The sequence below is a fragment of the Ptychodera flava genome, chromosome 7 (assembly GCF_041260155.1).
Source record: "Ptychodera flava strain L36383 chromosome 7, AS_Pfla_20210202, whole genome shotgun sequence".
Classification (NCBI taxonomy): Eukaryota; Metazoa; Hemichordata; class Enteropneusta; family Ptychoderidae; genus Ptychodera; species Ptychodera flava.
This window is the reverse complement of record NC_091934.1, coordinates 1,827,922-1,847,217: the sequence shown is the minus strand read 5'-3', so window position 1 is coordinate 1,847,217 and position 19,296 is coordinate 1,827,922. Positions and strand designations below refer to the sequence as shown.

The window sequence follows — 19,296 nt, the reverse complement described above, 5'->3', positions numbered from 1 at the left end:
GGTAACATCCTTGTTAATATCCAACCTAAATTTGAGAGCAATTGGGCCAGCCGTTTCAGAGAAGAATAATTTTTACTCAAAATGAGAAAAATAACCAAAAAATTCAGCAAAAATACAAAATTCAAGATATCTTCACAATTTACATATAACTGTATACGGTCCACCTAAGATACTTGCCCACTAATTTTCAAAGCAATCAAAAGAGTGATTCTTGAATCATTAATTTTTGATCATTTTCAAATTTTGTCAGCTCATTTGCATAATTTTAGTAATGCAAACTTCATTTGAACAAATCCCATCTATAGCCAAGGATGCATCCACACACCAAATACCAAGCTGAAACATGCAGCGGTTCGCGTATTTTTGATGTTGACGGACATACTATATGTACATACATACATTGTATGTACATACTACATACGTACATAAACATACATACATACATACATACATACATACATACATACATACATACATACATACATACGCCACTGACTTCAGCTTATACAATAACCTCACATTGCCATACCACATGTGAGCTAAAAATGTTTCCAATAACATGTTGGCATTACCCTATAAAATTATTATTATTATTAAACTTTATTGTCCCTAAAAATGGGAAACTTGTCTTGCAATGGCACAGACAAACAACATTAAAAATACGGTGATAAAAAGGATAATACACATCAAAAATAGCGCCAATGGCACTTGATCACAACTGGCACATTGTGAAACTACTCATAATTAATGAGGTACAATATGTGGCATCATGCGGTGTCCCACCATACCATATATGAAGGGTGTAGCACTTGTGGTTACTGAGTTATGGACAAATATGTATATTTCAGGTCCAATGTCACTGAGGTCATGTGACATTTTGTCAAAAAAATTGAATTGCTAAGTCATCCCTTTATACCAAAAATCAGACCTCTAGCTCTATTGGCTCGCTCAAAATTAGATATGCACATAATTAATGAGGTACAATATGTGGCGTCATAAGGTGTCCCATCATACCATATATGAAGGGTGTAGCACTTGTGGTTACTGAGTTACGGACAAATATATATATTTGAGGTCAAAGGTCACCTAGGTCACTTGACATTTTGTCAAAATATTTGATATATCTGCCTGAACGGAGGGACATGACCCAATCTATAAGGCCCCTGGACTTCATCCGTGGGGACTAAAACTGTGTCACTGAATCCTTTTTGCAATATGAATATGATGAGAACTAAATTTTTATTTTACTTGGCCTTATACATGGGATTCTATGGACAGCTGACTTATACATGGTAGTCTATGGTGGTGTAAACTAAAAAGTCCTCTAACATGGCCAAATTTGATGGCATTGTGAAACAAATCGACGTGCATCTGTATGGGGTAGGGTACTATCCTTGTGCAAAGTTTGAAAGAAATTGACCAGGGCATGTCTGAGATATCTGCGTGAACGGACGGACGGACGCATGCATGCACACACAGACGCACCCACGGACATGACCAAACCCATAAGTCCCCCCGGACGGTGTCCGTAGAGACTGATTAGACAGACCACGAAGTCAATGAGCAACATATAGCTGAAAGACTATTTTTCACATTGCGATTTTAAGCCCATTTTTATGAGAAAAGGGACATGTATATGTATATGGAGCAATAAGCAGAAGACATATTTGTAAATTGTTTGTTAAGTGACAATCATATATGCATCTCTTGAAATTTTGTGGTTATAAGGTATAACAGTAGTGTAAGAATAATTAGGTTAGAATAAGAGGCCGTTCAGTTTTTACGGCCCGGGGGGGGGGGGGGGGGGGGGGGGGGGGGGGGGGGGCGGCAAAATCCAGGGGGGTTCATCATAATTTTGGAATCCGCGAAGGGGGGGGGGGTCATCACTTTTTTACTGTTCAGTAAAGTATATTTCGTGCAATGGCCATGATCAACCCTCTTTTTACCAGCGGGCCACCTTTGGTTGCCCACTAGAATAAAGTTGACTTTATGTAATGGCCCATGACCCTCTTAACTGGCGGGCTAATAAAGTTTACTTTTTTTTTAGTCTATGGAAATGAAGTTAAAAAATTGCCTTACAGTTGTCCTAAGTAACAGACGTTTGCATGGATGTGGCTGAGAAGTTTGTGCACTGGCATCTCTGCTACACGAATAAAGTGCGCCGCGTACCGGAGTTCAAATCCACCGTGCGGGTAAATTTGACATATGGGTTTTGGTTATTTTTCAGCGGGGGGTGGGGGGGGGTGTCATCAATTTTTATCGTCTGACAAAGGGGGGTTCATCATTTTTTTGCACAAAATGCAGGGGGGTCTATATTTTTTGAACACCGGCGACAAGATTTTGCCGGCACACCCCCCCCCCCAGGCCGTAAAAACTGAACGGTCCCTAAGTTAGTAAACCTAAGTTGACAGTAATTAAGATTACAAAATTATACACTAAGCTGAGGAAATCTGAATGAAATAATATTGAAAAGTAGCAAGTCATGGTCATCTTTTGTCTAATACCTTATGTAAGTTCATGAACTTTACATAAATCTTGCTATAAATTTGTTGCTAATGGGCAATAACTGTGTTTCAGATCATTTGAGAGCAATCCATCCATGACAGGTTTAAATTGTAATTTACTTCTATTTAAAGGAGAGAAACTTCTCAAATAATTTTTTCCCTGTAATTTCCTGTGAGAACACATGGACAGATGCTCAGGACTCTATGCTGGTGCTACCTTGATAACTAACCTACAAATTGTAACGGCATTGTCTAACCTGTTCACCCCAATTTCCTGTAGACAGGTCCACACTCACCATTGATAACAATGGGTTTGGGCCATACCATGGTAGTGAAAGACTGCAACATGTGAGGTCGTGGATACTTAATCTCAGGAATGTCAAAGTCTGTATATTGACTCAAGGATGTTTACTTAACAAATGCCTAGGGTCATCTCAAAAGTGAGAATCTAAACTATGAAATATGTTTTTTTTATTGCTTTTGATACCCAAAAGAGCATAGAAATCTCTAATACTTCAAATCAGCCATCCTGCATATTTCTAACATTCATCAAAACCTCATTTCTGTTCCACAACTCATAAAACATTCCACAATGCAGGATTGGTGTACATTCCAAAACTACATATATGAAAGACCCCTAAAATCAATTAGTTAAAAAGGGGGGTTAGAAATTTCCCAAAACTATATAACCGCCGCTCCGTTTGGCTCCATTTTTCGGAATTGGAATCTTGGAACCACTCTGAATATCGGTACCAAATATCAACGCAGTCTGTTCAGCACTTTTTGACTTTTTGTCGTTTACGGAAATGGACGACATCTTTCACCGGTTGAAACTACCCCTATATCACAACTTCCAGTTGTGATAAAAACGAAAAAACTTGTTACAATAAGTGTTGAATAGTGGACTTAAGACATTCTCTGATTGAGAAGTCGGATGGCAGAGGGTACATAACTAAGTCGAGCACGACGTGTTCTTAAAGCTAGAGTTTTATACCTGCGACCTGACGGGACCTCCTCAAAATGCTGAGCCAATGGATGGGAAGGATCCCCGATGATTTTAACAGCTTTGACAAAAGCTCTGTTCTCATACAGTGATTTCATGCTCTTACATTCACGGCCACAGATTTTGGAACAGGTGTTAACAATTGTTTCTAGTTTGTTCAAGTTCGAAACGGTCAGACCTCCATACCAGCTCAAAAATGAGATGGTAATTACACTTTCAATGTGACTAGAGTAGAACGTTTTCAATATATGTGGATGAATATTCAGTGATCTCAGTTTGTGCAGTAGGTATATTCGCTGTTTACTTTTCTTGTATATTGATTCAGTGTTCTGTTGAAATGTCAATTTGTCATCTATGAGTGATCCGAGATAACGGTATATTGAAACACGCTCTACAACTTCAGAATTTATTTTAAGGGAATCGATTTTCTTCTTTGCCCTTCTGAAGTCAATGATCATTTCCTTTGTTTTGCCAGTATTTAAATCAAGATAGTTTTTGTCACATCATTGTTTTAAGTGTTGCACCTGATTTTCAAAGTGTTGTTCATTGTTTGAATAATCTCCAAGTGATGTATCGTCTGCATATTTGACCATTTTTGCCTGGTCACTTGTACTTTGAAGATCGTTTGAATACAAAGAAAACAAAACAGGGGAGATCACCGAGCCTTGTGGTGCCCAAGTAGACGTACTGCGCATACTGGACACGATTGTAGACGAGGCTTCCTTACTCAAACCTGTTGTATTTACTCTGACATATTGATGTCTATTTGTGAGAAAATCTAACACCCACAATATTATATTGGGGTTGACATTCATGTTGTATAACTTATTAACCATCAAATGTGCGCCCAATCACTTGGGTATAATTGGGGGCCCCCTCTAGGCCATAATGACTTTCCCGCGTCTGCAGATCACGTGGGACGTTTTCACTTTTATGATGGCGTTGTAAAGTTTTCACTGTTCAGAATTCTCTCCAGACATTTTCCGACCGATTGCCCTTACATTAGCTCAACACCATGTCACATACTGACACTACCTCCGCTACATGCTCTCCCGAACATTCTGATACAGACACGCAGTCTACATCCGATTGTCGAGCTCCGATATGCTCCGGTTGTAAACAACCTGTCAAGGGACATCGTCAATCTGGGTTACAACCAGGCCCGAACTGTACTGGCTTAGCAAAGCAACCTTGCCTAGACAGCAACGCAGCTTCAGCAACGCCACCCCAACCCGAAGTTTCCTCTGAGCTCACTGAGTTACAGGAAAGAGAGAGACAACTGATGCAGGAGAGAGCAGTATTATTGCAGAAAAAAGAACGTCAGACACTCGAAGAGCGTATCCAACAATTACAAAAAGAAGTCTCCACTCTACAACTCGAGGATTCCAATGGGAACACCAGAAACAGCGCTGCCGACACTCGTCACACAAACCATGCTCATTCCCAGGGGACCTCGTCTAGTGTTTACGCAAATTCGCTTCCCAGCCAGCAGCAGGTCACATTGGATACACTTCGCCGGCATCCAACCGCCAACAATGCCGTAGACGAACAACTTTCTAGAGTGGTCGAGTCAGCGTTTGGCGTCTCGACAGTACCAACCGCACCGGCAACATTATCAGCAGACCTGCGCTCCACCTCGCCTGCCACATGGTTATCCACCATCAACAGGTAAGACCACCAAATCCCCGAGAGACATCCAAGCTCCGGGAACAGTGGATGAATCCAGAGTGAAATGGCTACACTTAAGTCTCCCCAGGGAAAAAGGGGGAAAGTCCCCAAGTTTGACAACCTCACAGTGTCTCAACTCGTACGCGGGGAACTAGAAATTAGCAACTCGACTTACTTATCTATCCCTCCAGCCGAACGTAGTTACCGTTTGTTACATCTCCAGAATTTGATGAGATTAGCACATAAGCACGACTGGATTGATGTGCTGAACTTTCGCAGCACGGTCCTCGAGAAAATACAGTGCGGTGAACTCAACTGGCCCGACTCTTTCGATAGATATGAGAAAGAACTTCTGTCACCGGACACATTCAAATTGGTCAAACAGGCACACGATACCTCCACTAAGAAATCCATAGAGAAGAAAAGCGATATTTGTTACAAGTACAATTTTCAGACGTGTGAGTGGGGCGAAAAGTGCTTCCGTCGTCACATCTGTTACCGTTGCCATAAAATGAATAACGCCGCAGAGCATCACTCCGGCAAGGACTGCCAAGTGGGGACCAAGAAAGACACGTCAGACACTGTCACTGCTGACGATTGACCTGCCGCGGCTTCCGTCGTAATTATGCAACTTCTGACCTCCTGGACCCTTCCAACAGGGCACCATAACGCAATTTCTCCACATAACTCAGGGACATATGTCTCTTCTACGTCGGACTCTTTAACTGTTTGTACTGCATCAGACGTTATCGGTTGTAGAACAGCTACACAAATTACCTTACAAGTACCTTCGAATTTACGGGCTGTTGGGTCCCTTACACCCAATATTTTGTCCAACTACATTTGTGACATCCACAAAGTAGTGTTTACTTCAGGACTACAGAATTGCCACGGACTACGTTTTCCAGTTCCGTCAAAATTCAACATTCCCTTGTGGAGATCCTTACTCGCTAATTTTGAAGACGCGATAATTTGTGATTACCTTCAATTCGGCTGGCCAGTCGGCTACATCGCAGAGACTTTGCCAGTTTTCAATATCCGTAACCACTCTTCAGCAGCACAGTTTGCTTCAGATGTGGAACATTTTATTGCAACGGAAACAGCTGCCCTCGCCACCGCCGGTCCATTCACAGAGAACCCTTTCCCAGAACGCTTTGTTTTGTCACCACTCCAGACTGTTCCAAAGAAAGACTCTACACGTCGCAGAGTTGTCATGGACTTGAGCTTCCCAGCAACTCGCTCTGTCAACGACGGTATACCACCAGACTTTTACGATGGCGCACCATTTAAACTCTCTTATCCTTCGGTGGATCAGTTCACCAAACTTATTCAAACTAAAGGGAAAGGATGTCTAATGTTCAAACGCGACTTACGCAGGGCGTACCGCCAAATTTACATAGACCCAAAAGATTACCATTTACTCTGCTATTCATGGAACGGTCTATTTTATTTTGATATCGTCTTTCCATTCGGTCTCCTATCAGCAGCTTTAGCATGCCAGCGCACTACCAACGTAGTCATGTATTTGTTTAGGGAATCAGGATACGCAGGTATCAATTATCTTGATGATTTTGGAGGGGCAGACGTTCCCCATAGAGCTTCAGCAGCCTTCGCAACTCTCGGCAGACTGTTATCGCAACTTGGCTTTGAAGAAGCAGAGGACAAAGCAGTTCCCCCAACTACCTGTCTTGTATTCTTAGGCATAGAGTTTAATTCTATATCCATGACTATGTCTATTCCAACTCACAAGTTGTCCACTTTACTTTTTTTTTGAGTGACGAGTTTGCGCTGACGGCTGCATCTCACTTCGGCTCTTCGAACGGTTTTGAATTTTTATGTCTATTTAACGTTGTGTCGCTCCAGTTTCGTCTGGTGGATTTTTAAAGTACTGGACTGTCCTCGGCTCTGTTTTGTGGTGTTTTTCGTCGTAATTTGAATCCGTTTTCCGTGCTTTTTTTACGTTCTACGAACCACCACACCAAGCAAGCTCCTATCGAAGACTCTGGTTCGGGTATACACCTGGTCGACTTTTTTGGATTGTTTACAAGGCAAGAATGCGTCCCCTACTTTACACAAGACTTTCACTCTTTAGCATAAGAAAAGCTGTGAATGCTGATTACCATCAAAGAAGACTTGACTCTACCGTATGGCACAAACTAAAATCTCTAAACATATGTAAATCACGCTCAACAAGACGTGGTACAACTGCTGGTACAAATCGTTACATTCCTGTTCATTTAACATCGAGATCATCTATCAGTCGATATCCGCAGAGAACTGTATGTTATCAGAACTTGATTAACGTTCAGTTGTGCAACAAATTTCCTTCTCAAAGCCACAAGAACGTTAACATTACAGCCTGCTTACTAAATCCATGTTCCATCAACAAGAAAACTACCCTAGTTCATGATTTTATTATCTCTCACAATCTTGACATTTTGATGCTAACTGAGACCTGGCTAAGTGGTGATTGCCGTGATGCTCCGGTCATAGCCGAGATCTTACCTCCCGCTTATAAAATACAGGAGAAGTCGAGGCAAGGTCGTGGTGGAGGTACAGCCATTATCTACAAGGATAGTATTGGTGTTTCAAGGAGAAATCAAACAGCTACACTTGCTAAATCCTTTGAAGCTTTGTCTGTTGAGTTACGTATCATATCGGATTGTGTTATGGTGCATACAATCTATCGTCCACCTCCATCCAAAACGAATGGTTGCTCTTATGAAGGATTTTGAATCCTTCTTCATGCAATCCAATTCAACCGATTCATTCTATGCGGTGATTTGAATATCACCTGGATGACCCATCGTCCTCAGAGGGTAAGCGTTTCCCGGATCTACTTAATTCATTCGACCTCGTCCAGCTGGTCAATGGCGCAAAACATCGCAAAGGCCATACACTGGACGTGATCATTGCTCGCTCTATAGATGCTAACCTGTTGGCAAATGTACTGCCAATAGACATGTGTTTTTCCCGATCACTATCCATCGTCACTATCCAGTATTTTTCGTCATCAATTTATCAAGACCAACCAGAGTAAGTGGCAAAGAAATATCGTATCGTCAGATTCGGAAAATAAAACTTGATAACCTGTCAGCCGACATCGATCGATTTGTCTCGGAGACAGCATCAATTGATGACCTTAATCACCTTGTGTCTGAATACACAACGTCCATGAAAGCATTTTTGACAAACATGCCCCAGTGAAGACCCGTGTTATCAATCAAAAATTGAGGCGCCATGGTATAATGATGACATCAGGGCTGCGAAGCAAGTACGGAGACGATATGAAAAATTGTGGAGAGATTCTGGACTTATGGTACACCGTCAGATGTTTGTGAATCAGCGTGATAATGTGAATTCGATGATTGATGATGCAAAAATGAACTTCTACACGGGCATGATTGAGGACAGTACCTCTGATTCGAGACGTCTGTTTCGTGCCGTATTGAATTTATTAGGGTCGGACACTCGTGTTGATCCCTTATCGGATACAACCCCGTCTGAGAAGGTTGAGGCTTTTGCCAAATTCTTCTCGGATAAATCAAGAAAATTCAGCTTGGATTCCCGGCTATTGACACTGACGTTATCACTGCCTCCGAGAGCTATGGCTTTGATCTGGACATTAAATGGGGCGACTTTGAACCTGCTACGGCTGATGAGGTGCGTCGCATTGTGATGAACTGCCCAAACAAGTCGAGTTTTATGGATCCATTGCAAACTAAATTGGTCAAAGCCTGTATTTCTTCACTGCTCCCTGTTTTTCTCAAAATTATCAATCTTTCGTTGTCGACAGGAAAATTTCCTGATCGTCTGAAACTGGCAATGGTCACTTCAATTCTGAAGAAAGCTCATTGGATCAGGATGTTTTAAACAATTATCGACCAGTGTCAAATTTATCATTTATATCAAAGATTACAGAGAAAGTCGTAGCTGCCCGATTACAGAGCCATCTCAATGTCAATAATTTACATGTACCTCGTCAATCTGCGTACAGAAAATATCATAGTACTGAGACCGCTCTACTCCGCTTACATATCGTCATAATGATATCGCTTGTGCTATGGTCAACAGAAAGTTGTTTTGCTTGTCATGCTTGATTTATCGGCAGCCTTCGATACTGTTAGTCATGATCTTTTGTTACACAAACTTCGTTCAATTGGCATTACTGGAAATGTGCTATCATGGTTTTTCTTCCTATCTCTCGAACCGTGATCAATGTGTAATTCTCAATGGTGCTGTGTCTGCCACCAAAAAATTGGAATGTGGGGTTCCCCAGGGAAGTGTACTCGGTCCCATTTTATTTACATTATACACATCATCATTAGCTGAATTGCTCACTGATCGCGTGTTTCACATCAATTGTATGCGGATGATACGGGGATTTACATCTCGTTTGAGGTTGATGACTCTGCACCCGCCATTGCTCAGATTGCTGATTGTATCAGGGGTGGCAGTATTGGATGTTGAGTCACCGTTTGAAGATGAATGACAGTAAGACGGAGGTCATCTGCTTTGGAACGAGGCATTCCCTCTCTCGTCTTAGGCCTGTGGATGTTGCAATAGGCGGGCTCCCTCGTGAATTCGGCGCCAGTTGTCAAAAATCTTGGTGTTCTTCTCGATAGCCAATTGACGATGGAGCGGCATGTGACATCCACATGCAGGAGTGCATACTTCCATTTACGGAATATAGCTCGCATCTGTAAATTTCTCCCACGTTTGTCACTTGAAAGGCTCATTCATGCTTTCATTTTTTCTAAGTTGGACTATTGCAATGTATTGTTTCTTGGGCTTCCCTTATGTTTACTACGGAATTACAGCTAGTTCAAAATAGCGCGGCTCGCCTATTGTCTGGCTGCCGCAAGTATGATCACATATCTCTGTTTTAAGATCACTTCATTGGCTCCCAATCGAGCGTAGAATTGAATTCAAAGTCTTATTACTGGTTTTTAAGGCACTTCATGGTCTTGCGCCTATCTATATCATTGACCTTTTAACACCCAAGAGTAATACTCGCCGTCTACGTTCTTCAGATTCGGGCTTGCTTGAGGTTCCGTTTACGAGGTCTTCATTCATATACAAACGGGCCTTCAGCCATGTCGCTCCGCGTTTATGGAACGATTTACCGGCTGATATTAGAATGTGCAATACCGTCGATTGTTTGAAGAAACATCTAAAAGTGCATCTTTTCCGCAAAGCTTTTAATTAATTGTCTTTTTTAAAATTTTAAATATTTTCCTGTGCCTGCTTTTAGTGTCAAGGGTTTGTTTATTTTTTACATTTGTGAACAATTTAGAGCATTTTATGGATTTACGGTATAGAAAAATAAAAAGTTGTTATTTATTATTATTTTTAGAATTAGATGACTGGCATCAGTCAGTTTACAGTTTTGTAAAGAAACAACGATTCCAATCCTTGCTTGGAAAACTAAATGCTGTATCCATCTGTGTTCACTCAGGCAGAGTTTTCTTATCTCGAATGTTACAGTTACTCAGAACACAGCACAATTCACCTCGTATTTACTTAGATGAGCAATTTTATGCAGATCTAACATGGTGGAGAACATTTCTGCCATTATACAATGGGGTATCGGTCATTCCACACCACAGGTGGTCTGCACCCGACGTAGTATTTTCGACAGACTTCTGTCTCACAGGTTGTGGGGCATATTTCAAGGGCTTATATTTTCATAGAATCTTCCCACAGCAAATTTTAGAGGATAACATACACAGTGTTTTCTCTGCATGTTCATCGAAGCGGGCAATTTCTGTCCCATTCATCAAAATTTTATAGGGGGCAAACTTGACATTTGAGGGGGCAGTATTTTTTAATGCTTACTAATGACATTAGGCCTAAACAACATATCCTATCAAAACATGAACATAAAATGCATAGCACTGGTATCCATGGAGACTGAAGCACAACTATGTCCTTTACTGTGTTTTCTTTTCGATGCGTACACTCCACGTTATGCATGTCACCAAAATTGAATGACAGGCGATATTTCGTCTTTTCCGGGGGAATATTCTGAATAGAAATGATGGCAAATTTACAGGTCACTACACTGTGCGCTTGGGTCACCATCATATGGACGTATTTGCGTGCTGTGTTTTGTGCGCGATTTTCGCGCAGTCAGTAACTTTTAGAGGGCAGAAAAAGGCTCGAAATGCGCAATTTGCGCAATCGCGCAGTCGAGAGAAAACCCTGCATACACATCAATGCATTAGAATTGTTAACCGTACTAGTAGCATGTAAGCTGTGGGCCTCTGCATGGCAGGCATTTATCTAATCGTCTCAAAACGGACGAACTACAAGCAGACGTACGAGCTCGTACGAGCTCGTACGAGCAAATTACGAGTGACGTAATGTGCCGAAATTTCACCGTACAAGTGACGTAATGTAAGTATTTCTCTATAACCTGTCTGTGTTCAGCGTACTTTTGCGAGTGACATATCGAAATACATGGCTGTGTGATCGAAAAAAATCTCGTTGTAATTTGAAGGAATATGGCAGGTTTAATGTAAAAAAAACTTCAAGAAAAAACAACGCAACATTTATTACAGCTACACCGGCGGTAGGTTCATATCCAGAGCCCCTATGCTCTACCGCCGTCACTTGAAAACAATCTCATAAACCAAGCAATATGCGCAGCTGTGTATGGACAGCTTGATGCTTGACTTCCCGGGAAGGCGAGCTGTCACGTTCAAGTTCAGGATTATTTGTCGATCAAATTTCAGTAAATTTACCTTACCTAGATGTAATCTTGTGTATAGGCTTAAATTTCGCCGAAGTTTGAACAATATGACCTCGATTTTACAGGTTCATATTCGAAAGTTTGAGTTTTGAGTGCAGGCAGACATAAGTTTTGAGGCAACATGGCTGCGACCCCATGTCGACCCCAAGTGAAAATGTGTTCGCGATAAAATCTTCCTATATTTTTTTCAGAATTTTCGACAAAATCAGTGCTTCTTACATCTTTGTAAACTATTAAAATAAAAATGTGATGTGCCATGTCTCCGGATTTCTAAAAATATCAATCGACGGAACATGAGCAGGCCCGCACAGCTGTTCCTGAGGTTATGCAAACGTATGCATAAATTAGCTGGCAGGCATGCAGCGTGTGAAACATAGCTTGGAGTCGACAGCACCGTGCTTGTGTGGGACAGCGGCGTGTACAATTATTTAAGGTTGGAAGTGCAAGGGTTTATCATCTTTATTCGAAAGAAAGAGGAGAAAAGCTGAGAAAATGTATAACTTAGTCTCCCTACTGCGGAGAAATGCAGCTGTGGCATTTGCATAATAATAGTCTCCTTGCTGGCAATTTTCAACGTGACGTAGTTGAGTCCTGACAAATGTGCGTATAGAAGCCGCACCGGATGTTGGAGTTCAAGATTGGAGGGGGTCTAAAAATAGTTCCTAATACAAACCGCAGCTTCACTTATGAATTTTACGGCCACTTATGAATTTTTCGGCCTTACGCCAAAATCTTGCTTTGTATGATAAACCAGCATTGTACGTCACTCGTATTTTGAAAGTATGGGTACATTACGTCTGTGAAAGTACGAGGCCGTACTTCTGCTCGTACAATGTCAGTTGTGAGACAATTACATACCTCTGGCAGGGGCTACGCATACAACTTCTTTGTGATAATCTTACTACTGTTCAAGTCATTAATTCAGGGTGTTCTCAAGACCCTCGTATTCTTCGTTTTTTACGTGAGCTTTCGCTCGTTACAGCACTCAACAGCGTTGAAGTTAAGGCTGTCCATATACTAGGTCAGGACAATAGAATTGCAGACCATTTAAGCAGATGGCATCTCTCGGCCCATCACAAAGCAGCCTTTGAAAATTTGACAAGTCATACTTTTGTATTAGCCATTGATGTACCAGACTCTTTTTTCGTAGACTTTCACTACGATTTGTAATCATTCTTATCGTCATTGTATGCTCGTTTTCTCTACAGGTTCCCTGTGGTAAGCACTTCAGTAAGAAACGTCGATCACCCAAGCATCGGCCTATGCTTCAGGGACCATTGTAAATCTCAAGGCACAATGGCGTGCCTACCTGCTGTTTTGTTACTTGTTCGGGATCCCTCCCTTACCCACTACGGCACATACACTTTCTGCTTTTGTCACATTCTTAGCACGCTCTCTGACTTCAGTACAATCCCTGAAGAACTATTTAAACGGGGTGGCTAAACTCCACTCCTTGTTAGGCTTTCATTGCCCTGCCTTCGACAGTTTCCAGCTTAAACTCACCCTTCAAGGGATACGTCGTCTGCATTTACGCCCCTGTACCGAAAAACTCCCTATTACTCCTTCAATTTTACTGGCTTTGCACAAGCACTTGGATTTTTCCTCACCCTACCACGTTTTGTTATGGGCAGCCTTTTTACTAGGCTTCTTCACGTTCTTTCGCAAATCAAATTTAGTAGTCCCATCCAAATCCACCTTTTGTCCACAAAAACATTTATGCCGTTGCGACATTACCTTTTCCGATTTTGGGATGACTGTCCTCTCAAAGTGGTCAAAAACAAACCAGTTTCATGATCGAGTTCGTGCTATCCCGGTTGCTAGCGTACCCGGATCAGTGTTATGCCCGGTGAGTGCCTTTCACAGGATGTGCACTTTAATCCCAGCACCACCGGATGCTCCTGCCTTCGTTTACCCCAGCCAAGGGGTTCTGGTACCCCTCACCCATGCCAGTTTCGTTTCTTCTCTACGTTCTTTACTGGCTGCCGCAAACTATGATCCACACTTGTACTCTGGACATAGCTTCCGCCGTGGGGGGCCTCATTTGCATTTGAGGCAGGGGTTCTGGGCGAACTTATTAAACTACATGGTGACTGGAAATCTACGGCCTACCTCCGTTACCTCACAATACCACCTGAACAACACCGCTCAGTCACTTCCCTTATGAGGGCCCATTTGTTTAACAATTGCCATACTTAGATTAGCATGTCACAGACATTTATTAACACAGGTGACGTTCATATCGATGTGTTTTGCTTACATCCTCTGATTCTTTACCATTCCTGTTTACAATGTTACTGAATGCCTTGTAGTATTTCGTCATTGGGGATCGACTCTCACTCTGCATTTGCACACTTGCTTTGGCGGTTTGGAGCCTGTTGTCAAATTCTTCTATTTCTTACGCATTAAAGTTTTGACAAGTTCCGCCAATCACGTGTGCTCTTGCATTTTGTTACTCCCCATTGACCACACAGGACTAGAGGGCAGGCCACTAATTTGCACCCAATCACTTGGGTATAATTGGGGGCCCCCTCTAGGCCATAATGACTTTCCCGCGTCTGCAGATCACGTGGGACGTTTTCACTTTTATGATGGCGTTGTAAAGTTTTCACTGTTCAGAATTCTCTCCCCCACCCACCCCTACCCCACTCTGACACATTTTCACAGAGGCAGGTGGTATGGAGCTGGTTGTCAAATTCTTCTATTTCTTATGCATTAAAGTTTTGACAAGTTCCGCCAATCACGTGTGCTCTTGCATTTTGTTCCTCCCCATTGACCACACAGGACTAGAGGGCAGGCCACTAATTTGGCTATATGGTATTGAAAGCTGATGAAAAGTCTACAAATAACATACGAACATATGATTTGGGCTTCTCTAAATGAGTAAAAACTTGGTGAAGTAGAGTTATAACAGCATCTTCTACTGATCTGTTAGCCCTGTAAGCAAATTGAAGTGGGTCAACAAGATCTTTAACCTGTTTCAAAAGTCGCGATAGTACAAGACGTTCCATACATTTCATAATAATTGATGTCAAAGCAATTGGTCTGTAATCATTTAATTTGATAGGGTTATTGATTTTTGGAATTGGTGAAATAGCCGATGTTTTCCATATAGTTGGTATTGTATGTGTAGTAAGAGACCAGTTGAAAAGAATTGTGAAGCACCAGCCAGTTCTACGTGGCAATGCTGTAGGAGTCTACCAGATATATTATCTGGACCCTGTGCTTTACTTGTAAATGTGATACCTAAATATATATTGATGCAATGTCAGAATATATTGGCATTGTCTTATAATATAATGAAGTCATCTCATCACATACAGCAAATAAACCTCAGAAGGCAGCAACGGCGTTCCATAGTACAGCACCTGCTTACCTTATTCATAATATCAACAGTAGAAGGGTGTGTCCAGTAGCAATCATGAACAGAAACAAATGTAATGCCAGCTCTGGGGATGAAAGAAAAATCAGATCACTTGATTAGATTTGAAACAAACATACCGTGTGATTTTTATTTTATCTTTACACAAGACTGAATAGATAATTGAGCATTGTTTGGTAACCCTGAAAAAAGAGTGTGAATGAATTTGCCTAGATCAAATACAGTAAGTGATGTGTAGAAATGGTCATTGACATCATTATATGTGGATAAGTCCAATTTGTAAAACTCATTACAAATACAGAAACAGTATGACAGATCAAAAATGTTCACATTGTGTGACATGTCAGAGAAAACAACAATGTATCCAGCTAACCCCTTCAAAAAGAGGCCAATGTTTTAGAGGGCTGTGTAATGTTGTTAAATAAAAATTGGATTCTTGATATGTATCCAACAAGTATTATCCAAACAATACCAAAATCAAGCTAAGTTCAAATAGCAAAAAATTCACATAGACTTCTTCATCTTCCATTTTTACTTCAGAAATCTTTTTGCTCTCCCTTATTCAGACAGAATGACACTTTTTTACGCTTGGAACAAAGCTGACGATGGTTTCCTGGACACCCCTAAAACATTTCATCTAGGTATCCGTAATGAAATCATTAGTGTGAATATTTCTAGTAAATGGCAAAACTGGACTACCCTTACTGGAAGATATTGTTTATATTCATGACATTGTTGATGATCACAGTGACTTCCTTTCGCACGAAGTGCTAATTAAAAGCACTTTTTTACCCCTATCGTGAAGATACATGGAATTGTCGTTTAAAGACTAACACCCCACTTTGATGGAAATTTGTTTAGGTAAACCAAACGATCTCACTTTCAAATGATATTAAACTTGCTGAATTGGATTTCAAGCTTAAAGGTGGAGCTGCATATTGTCAACACAGTTTTTTTAAAAGTAATTTTTGTCATCAAAGATGATTAGGAAACCCCCTTATACTAAATATTTTCAAAAAGCAGAGACTCTTAAGTTTAGTATGATAGCAGTAGTTTAATTGAAGGATTAAGTGGGTGTATATTTGGGGTAAATAACTCCAATTTTTATACATAATCCCATGGTATTTTTCTCTGTTTGACGTCATCGTATAGGAGTGTTTTTCTTGGAACCGTACAACTTCGAGCCAAAGGCGAGAAGTTGTGCGGCTCCACGAAAAACACTCATATACGATGACGTCAAACAGAGAAAAATACCATGGGATTATATATTTATCACATGAACAGTCTTCTTATTTTTCTTTTGACGTGAATGGATCAAAATTATCGTAACAAATTGCATGAATTTTGTCGCGATTTGTGTTTTTCTTACGCGGATTACTTTCATTTAAAGAGTAAAGCGGCCCGTCACCCAGGAGATACTTTCATTCATAAATCCCATCAAGCTGAAATTTGATACATCAAATGGTATCTCCACCAACCAGACATACAGATTCTGACACGTGAACCTGTCAATCATTGTCTCGCGCTGTACCGATGCCAAGGCAAGGACAAAACTTTAATCATGCTAGCGACGGATAGCCAAAGTATTCAGAGTTATTCAGAATGTTTACAAATAGATTTATGAAGTAAATGCAACGACACGATCGAAACAGTAATTCTAATTCTCAGAGATTCCGTGACTTTTCAAAATATCATACAAGTTTACGACCGTGGCGAGCACGAAAGTTTCCGTTCGATGACACACAGAGTGTACCTCATTGCATGTTTATGCCCACAACGCTGCGGTCATCGGTCTCTGCCATGCCGGTGTCAACTCGTTAATCCCGATCTCGGTCGTCAATGTTTTCGTCTTAAGGACTTTGATGTTTGCAGTGACATGTATCTCACCCGTAGATATATCCTAATTTTACTTGACGGAAACTCTGTTTTGAGTGTTGTCTGAGTCAACTTTCAAAGTACATTGGATTCCACAGCGCTGCAATGCATATGTACAGCTCAACAGTTGATGTCTTCGCTAGCGCTACAGCCTTACGCCGTGCTACAGGTTTGATTCCGAGCAAGAATTTACGGAATTTTTTGTATGATGAAGGAAATTTATCGTTGTAAGTCGAATGACTTTATGCTTGTGCCTGTATGTCACTTTCCCGAAGATTATACTGTACTCATTTATTCAGTTGAACTTCCGTTGAGGTGAAGATTTCAGGTTTATCGCCAACCGGGATCACCAGGTATGACGTCCACATTGAGCGTTACGAGGCGACTCGACTGGATCGGCGGTATCCCCATTCGATTCTCGGGAACAGCTATAGTTTTAGCGATTCGAAATTTCGCTGGACATGCCTTCTATGTTTCCATTTGTGGATCGGGTCACCTTTTTGAAAAAGTGTCATGAGAGCACGGCATCAATCACGACAAATCGGTCTATGTTCACGTCACGACCTGCATGTATGAACGGTACCATGCAAGAAAAAAGTTCCGGTTGATGACGTACAACAGGGGTAATTTGGATTTCTTATCCGTCCTGTTCTATGTCACACAGGTGGGAATTCGGGCCAGTTCATGTGATAATGATATTAACGATAAGTCAAAAACTTGATGCTATTTTCTGAAATGTAATATTTTACTTGAAAGAAGAGTATATGTGGAAAAAAAAACTATCGTGTTTTGCATTATCTATCCTCATTCTAAAATGGCAACGGTTGAAAGTCTTACACCCAAAAAAGTGACTAAAATCGTGATTAGCAAAATTAAAATGCTTCTTATTCAAAATGTAAGAACTTTATTGCCAAACAAAATAGTCGTTTCGTTATATAGCATTTAAGATGGTTGGAAAGGGTACTTTTGATCCCAAAGGTTCATATTGTTAAATTTTATTTCTTCATAGTTTAAATAAAGATACAGACTTAAAAATTTCAGGATTTGGTAATCACATATTCAACTTTATGTGGAAAAAGAAATAATTGTAAATATGTCACAATATTGAGAAATATGACACCATTTAATTTCATAACTAATAATTCATCAGTTTCTTACAATTTTCAAAAACAAAATCTACTCAAGCATTTCTCCCTTGTTTTTGTACAAAAATATATTCCAAGGCATTCGATAATGCTAGCTACAGGACAGTTTTTGCGTGGATGTCCCCCTTCTGCTAATAACCATCGGAAAGATATGGAAACCCATCAATATCAGGGCGATAAAGTTTGAAGGCCGATAGCAGGCAACCGCAACCAAACAAGTGCCAGTAACGTACATGCCACAGGGATGCCTGCCACGAAAGGATGTCCCCCAATGGTTATGTACGACTCAGACAACGAATAAACAGTTCAGATTTTCAAAGTTTACAGTGCCATTTGTATCGATCATTTAGAAGAATCCCAAGCTCAAAATATGAAAATTAAAAGCATTCCATTTTCAAAGTTCTCTTCGTTTGGCTTACCATGGCTTGGTAAAGTTGCAACGTATGTGTGATCGCGAGCAGAATTCGACCTCTCTGACGTTTCTTTGAGGTAATCATTGATAAACAAGTAAACAATAGTTTAGCAAATCAAAACAGAGGGCATGACGGCATTGCCCCATGAAAATAGAAAGCTGATTCGATGACTCATTACAGTGATGTCAATATTATATAACTCTGCAGGGTCTAGCTGAAGTTTATGAAGTCGCGGTTAGGATTTGACAGACAAGAAGTAAACATGACTAATTGTCGATTTTCTTACAGAATGATGCAAATAAAAGACAGAACATATGTAATAATAACAGAACCCCATGACCTGTGAGTGCAAGCCGGCATACTAGTGGTATTTGCACTTGCGCTGCGTTGTTATCAGCTGTCCTTTCACGAGCGAAATACACCACAGCACTCATACAAATACCAGTATGGTGCACTCACAGGTCATGGGGTTCTGTCATAATATGGGACTTGGCAGGCTGTATGATCCTGCATTGTTTAAAAAATGCGCTAAAACCTGAAAAAACCCATCCATGT

At 40.9% G+C, this 19,296-nt stretch overlaps 1 protein-coding gene across 3 annotated transcripts in view; it reads right to left on the bottom strand.

Moving 5' to 3' along the window:
• The window catches only part of LOC139136543 (DNA-directed RNA polymerase, mitochondrial-like), a 184,982-nt gene that overhangs the window by 8,337 nt on the left and 157,349 nt on the right, over nucleotides 1–19,296 (bottom strand). For all 3 annotated transcript variants that reach the window (XM_070704267.1, XM_070704265.1, XM_070704266.1), the window contains one exon: nucleotides 15,303–15,375. In XM_070704267.1, coding sequence (XP_070560368.1) covers nucleotides 15,303–15,375 — 73 coding nt within the window. The remainder of the gene's footprint in view (nucleotides 1–15,302; nucleotides 15,376–19,296) is intronic.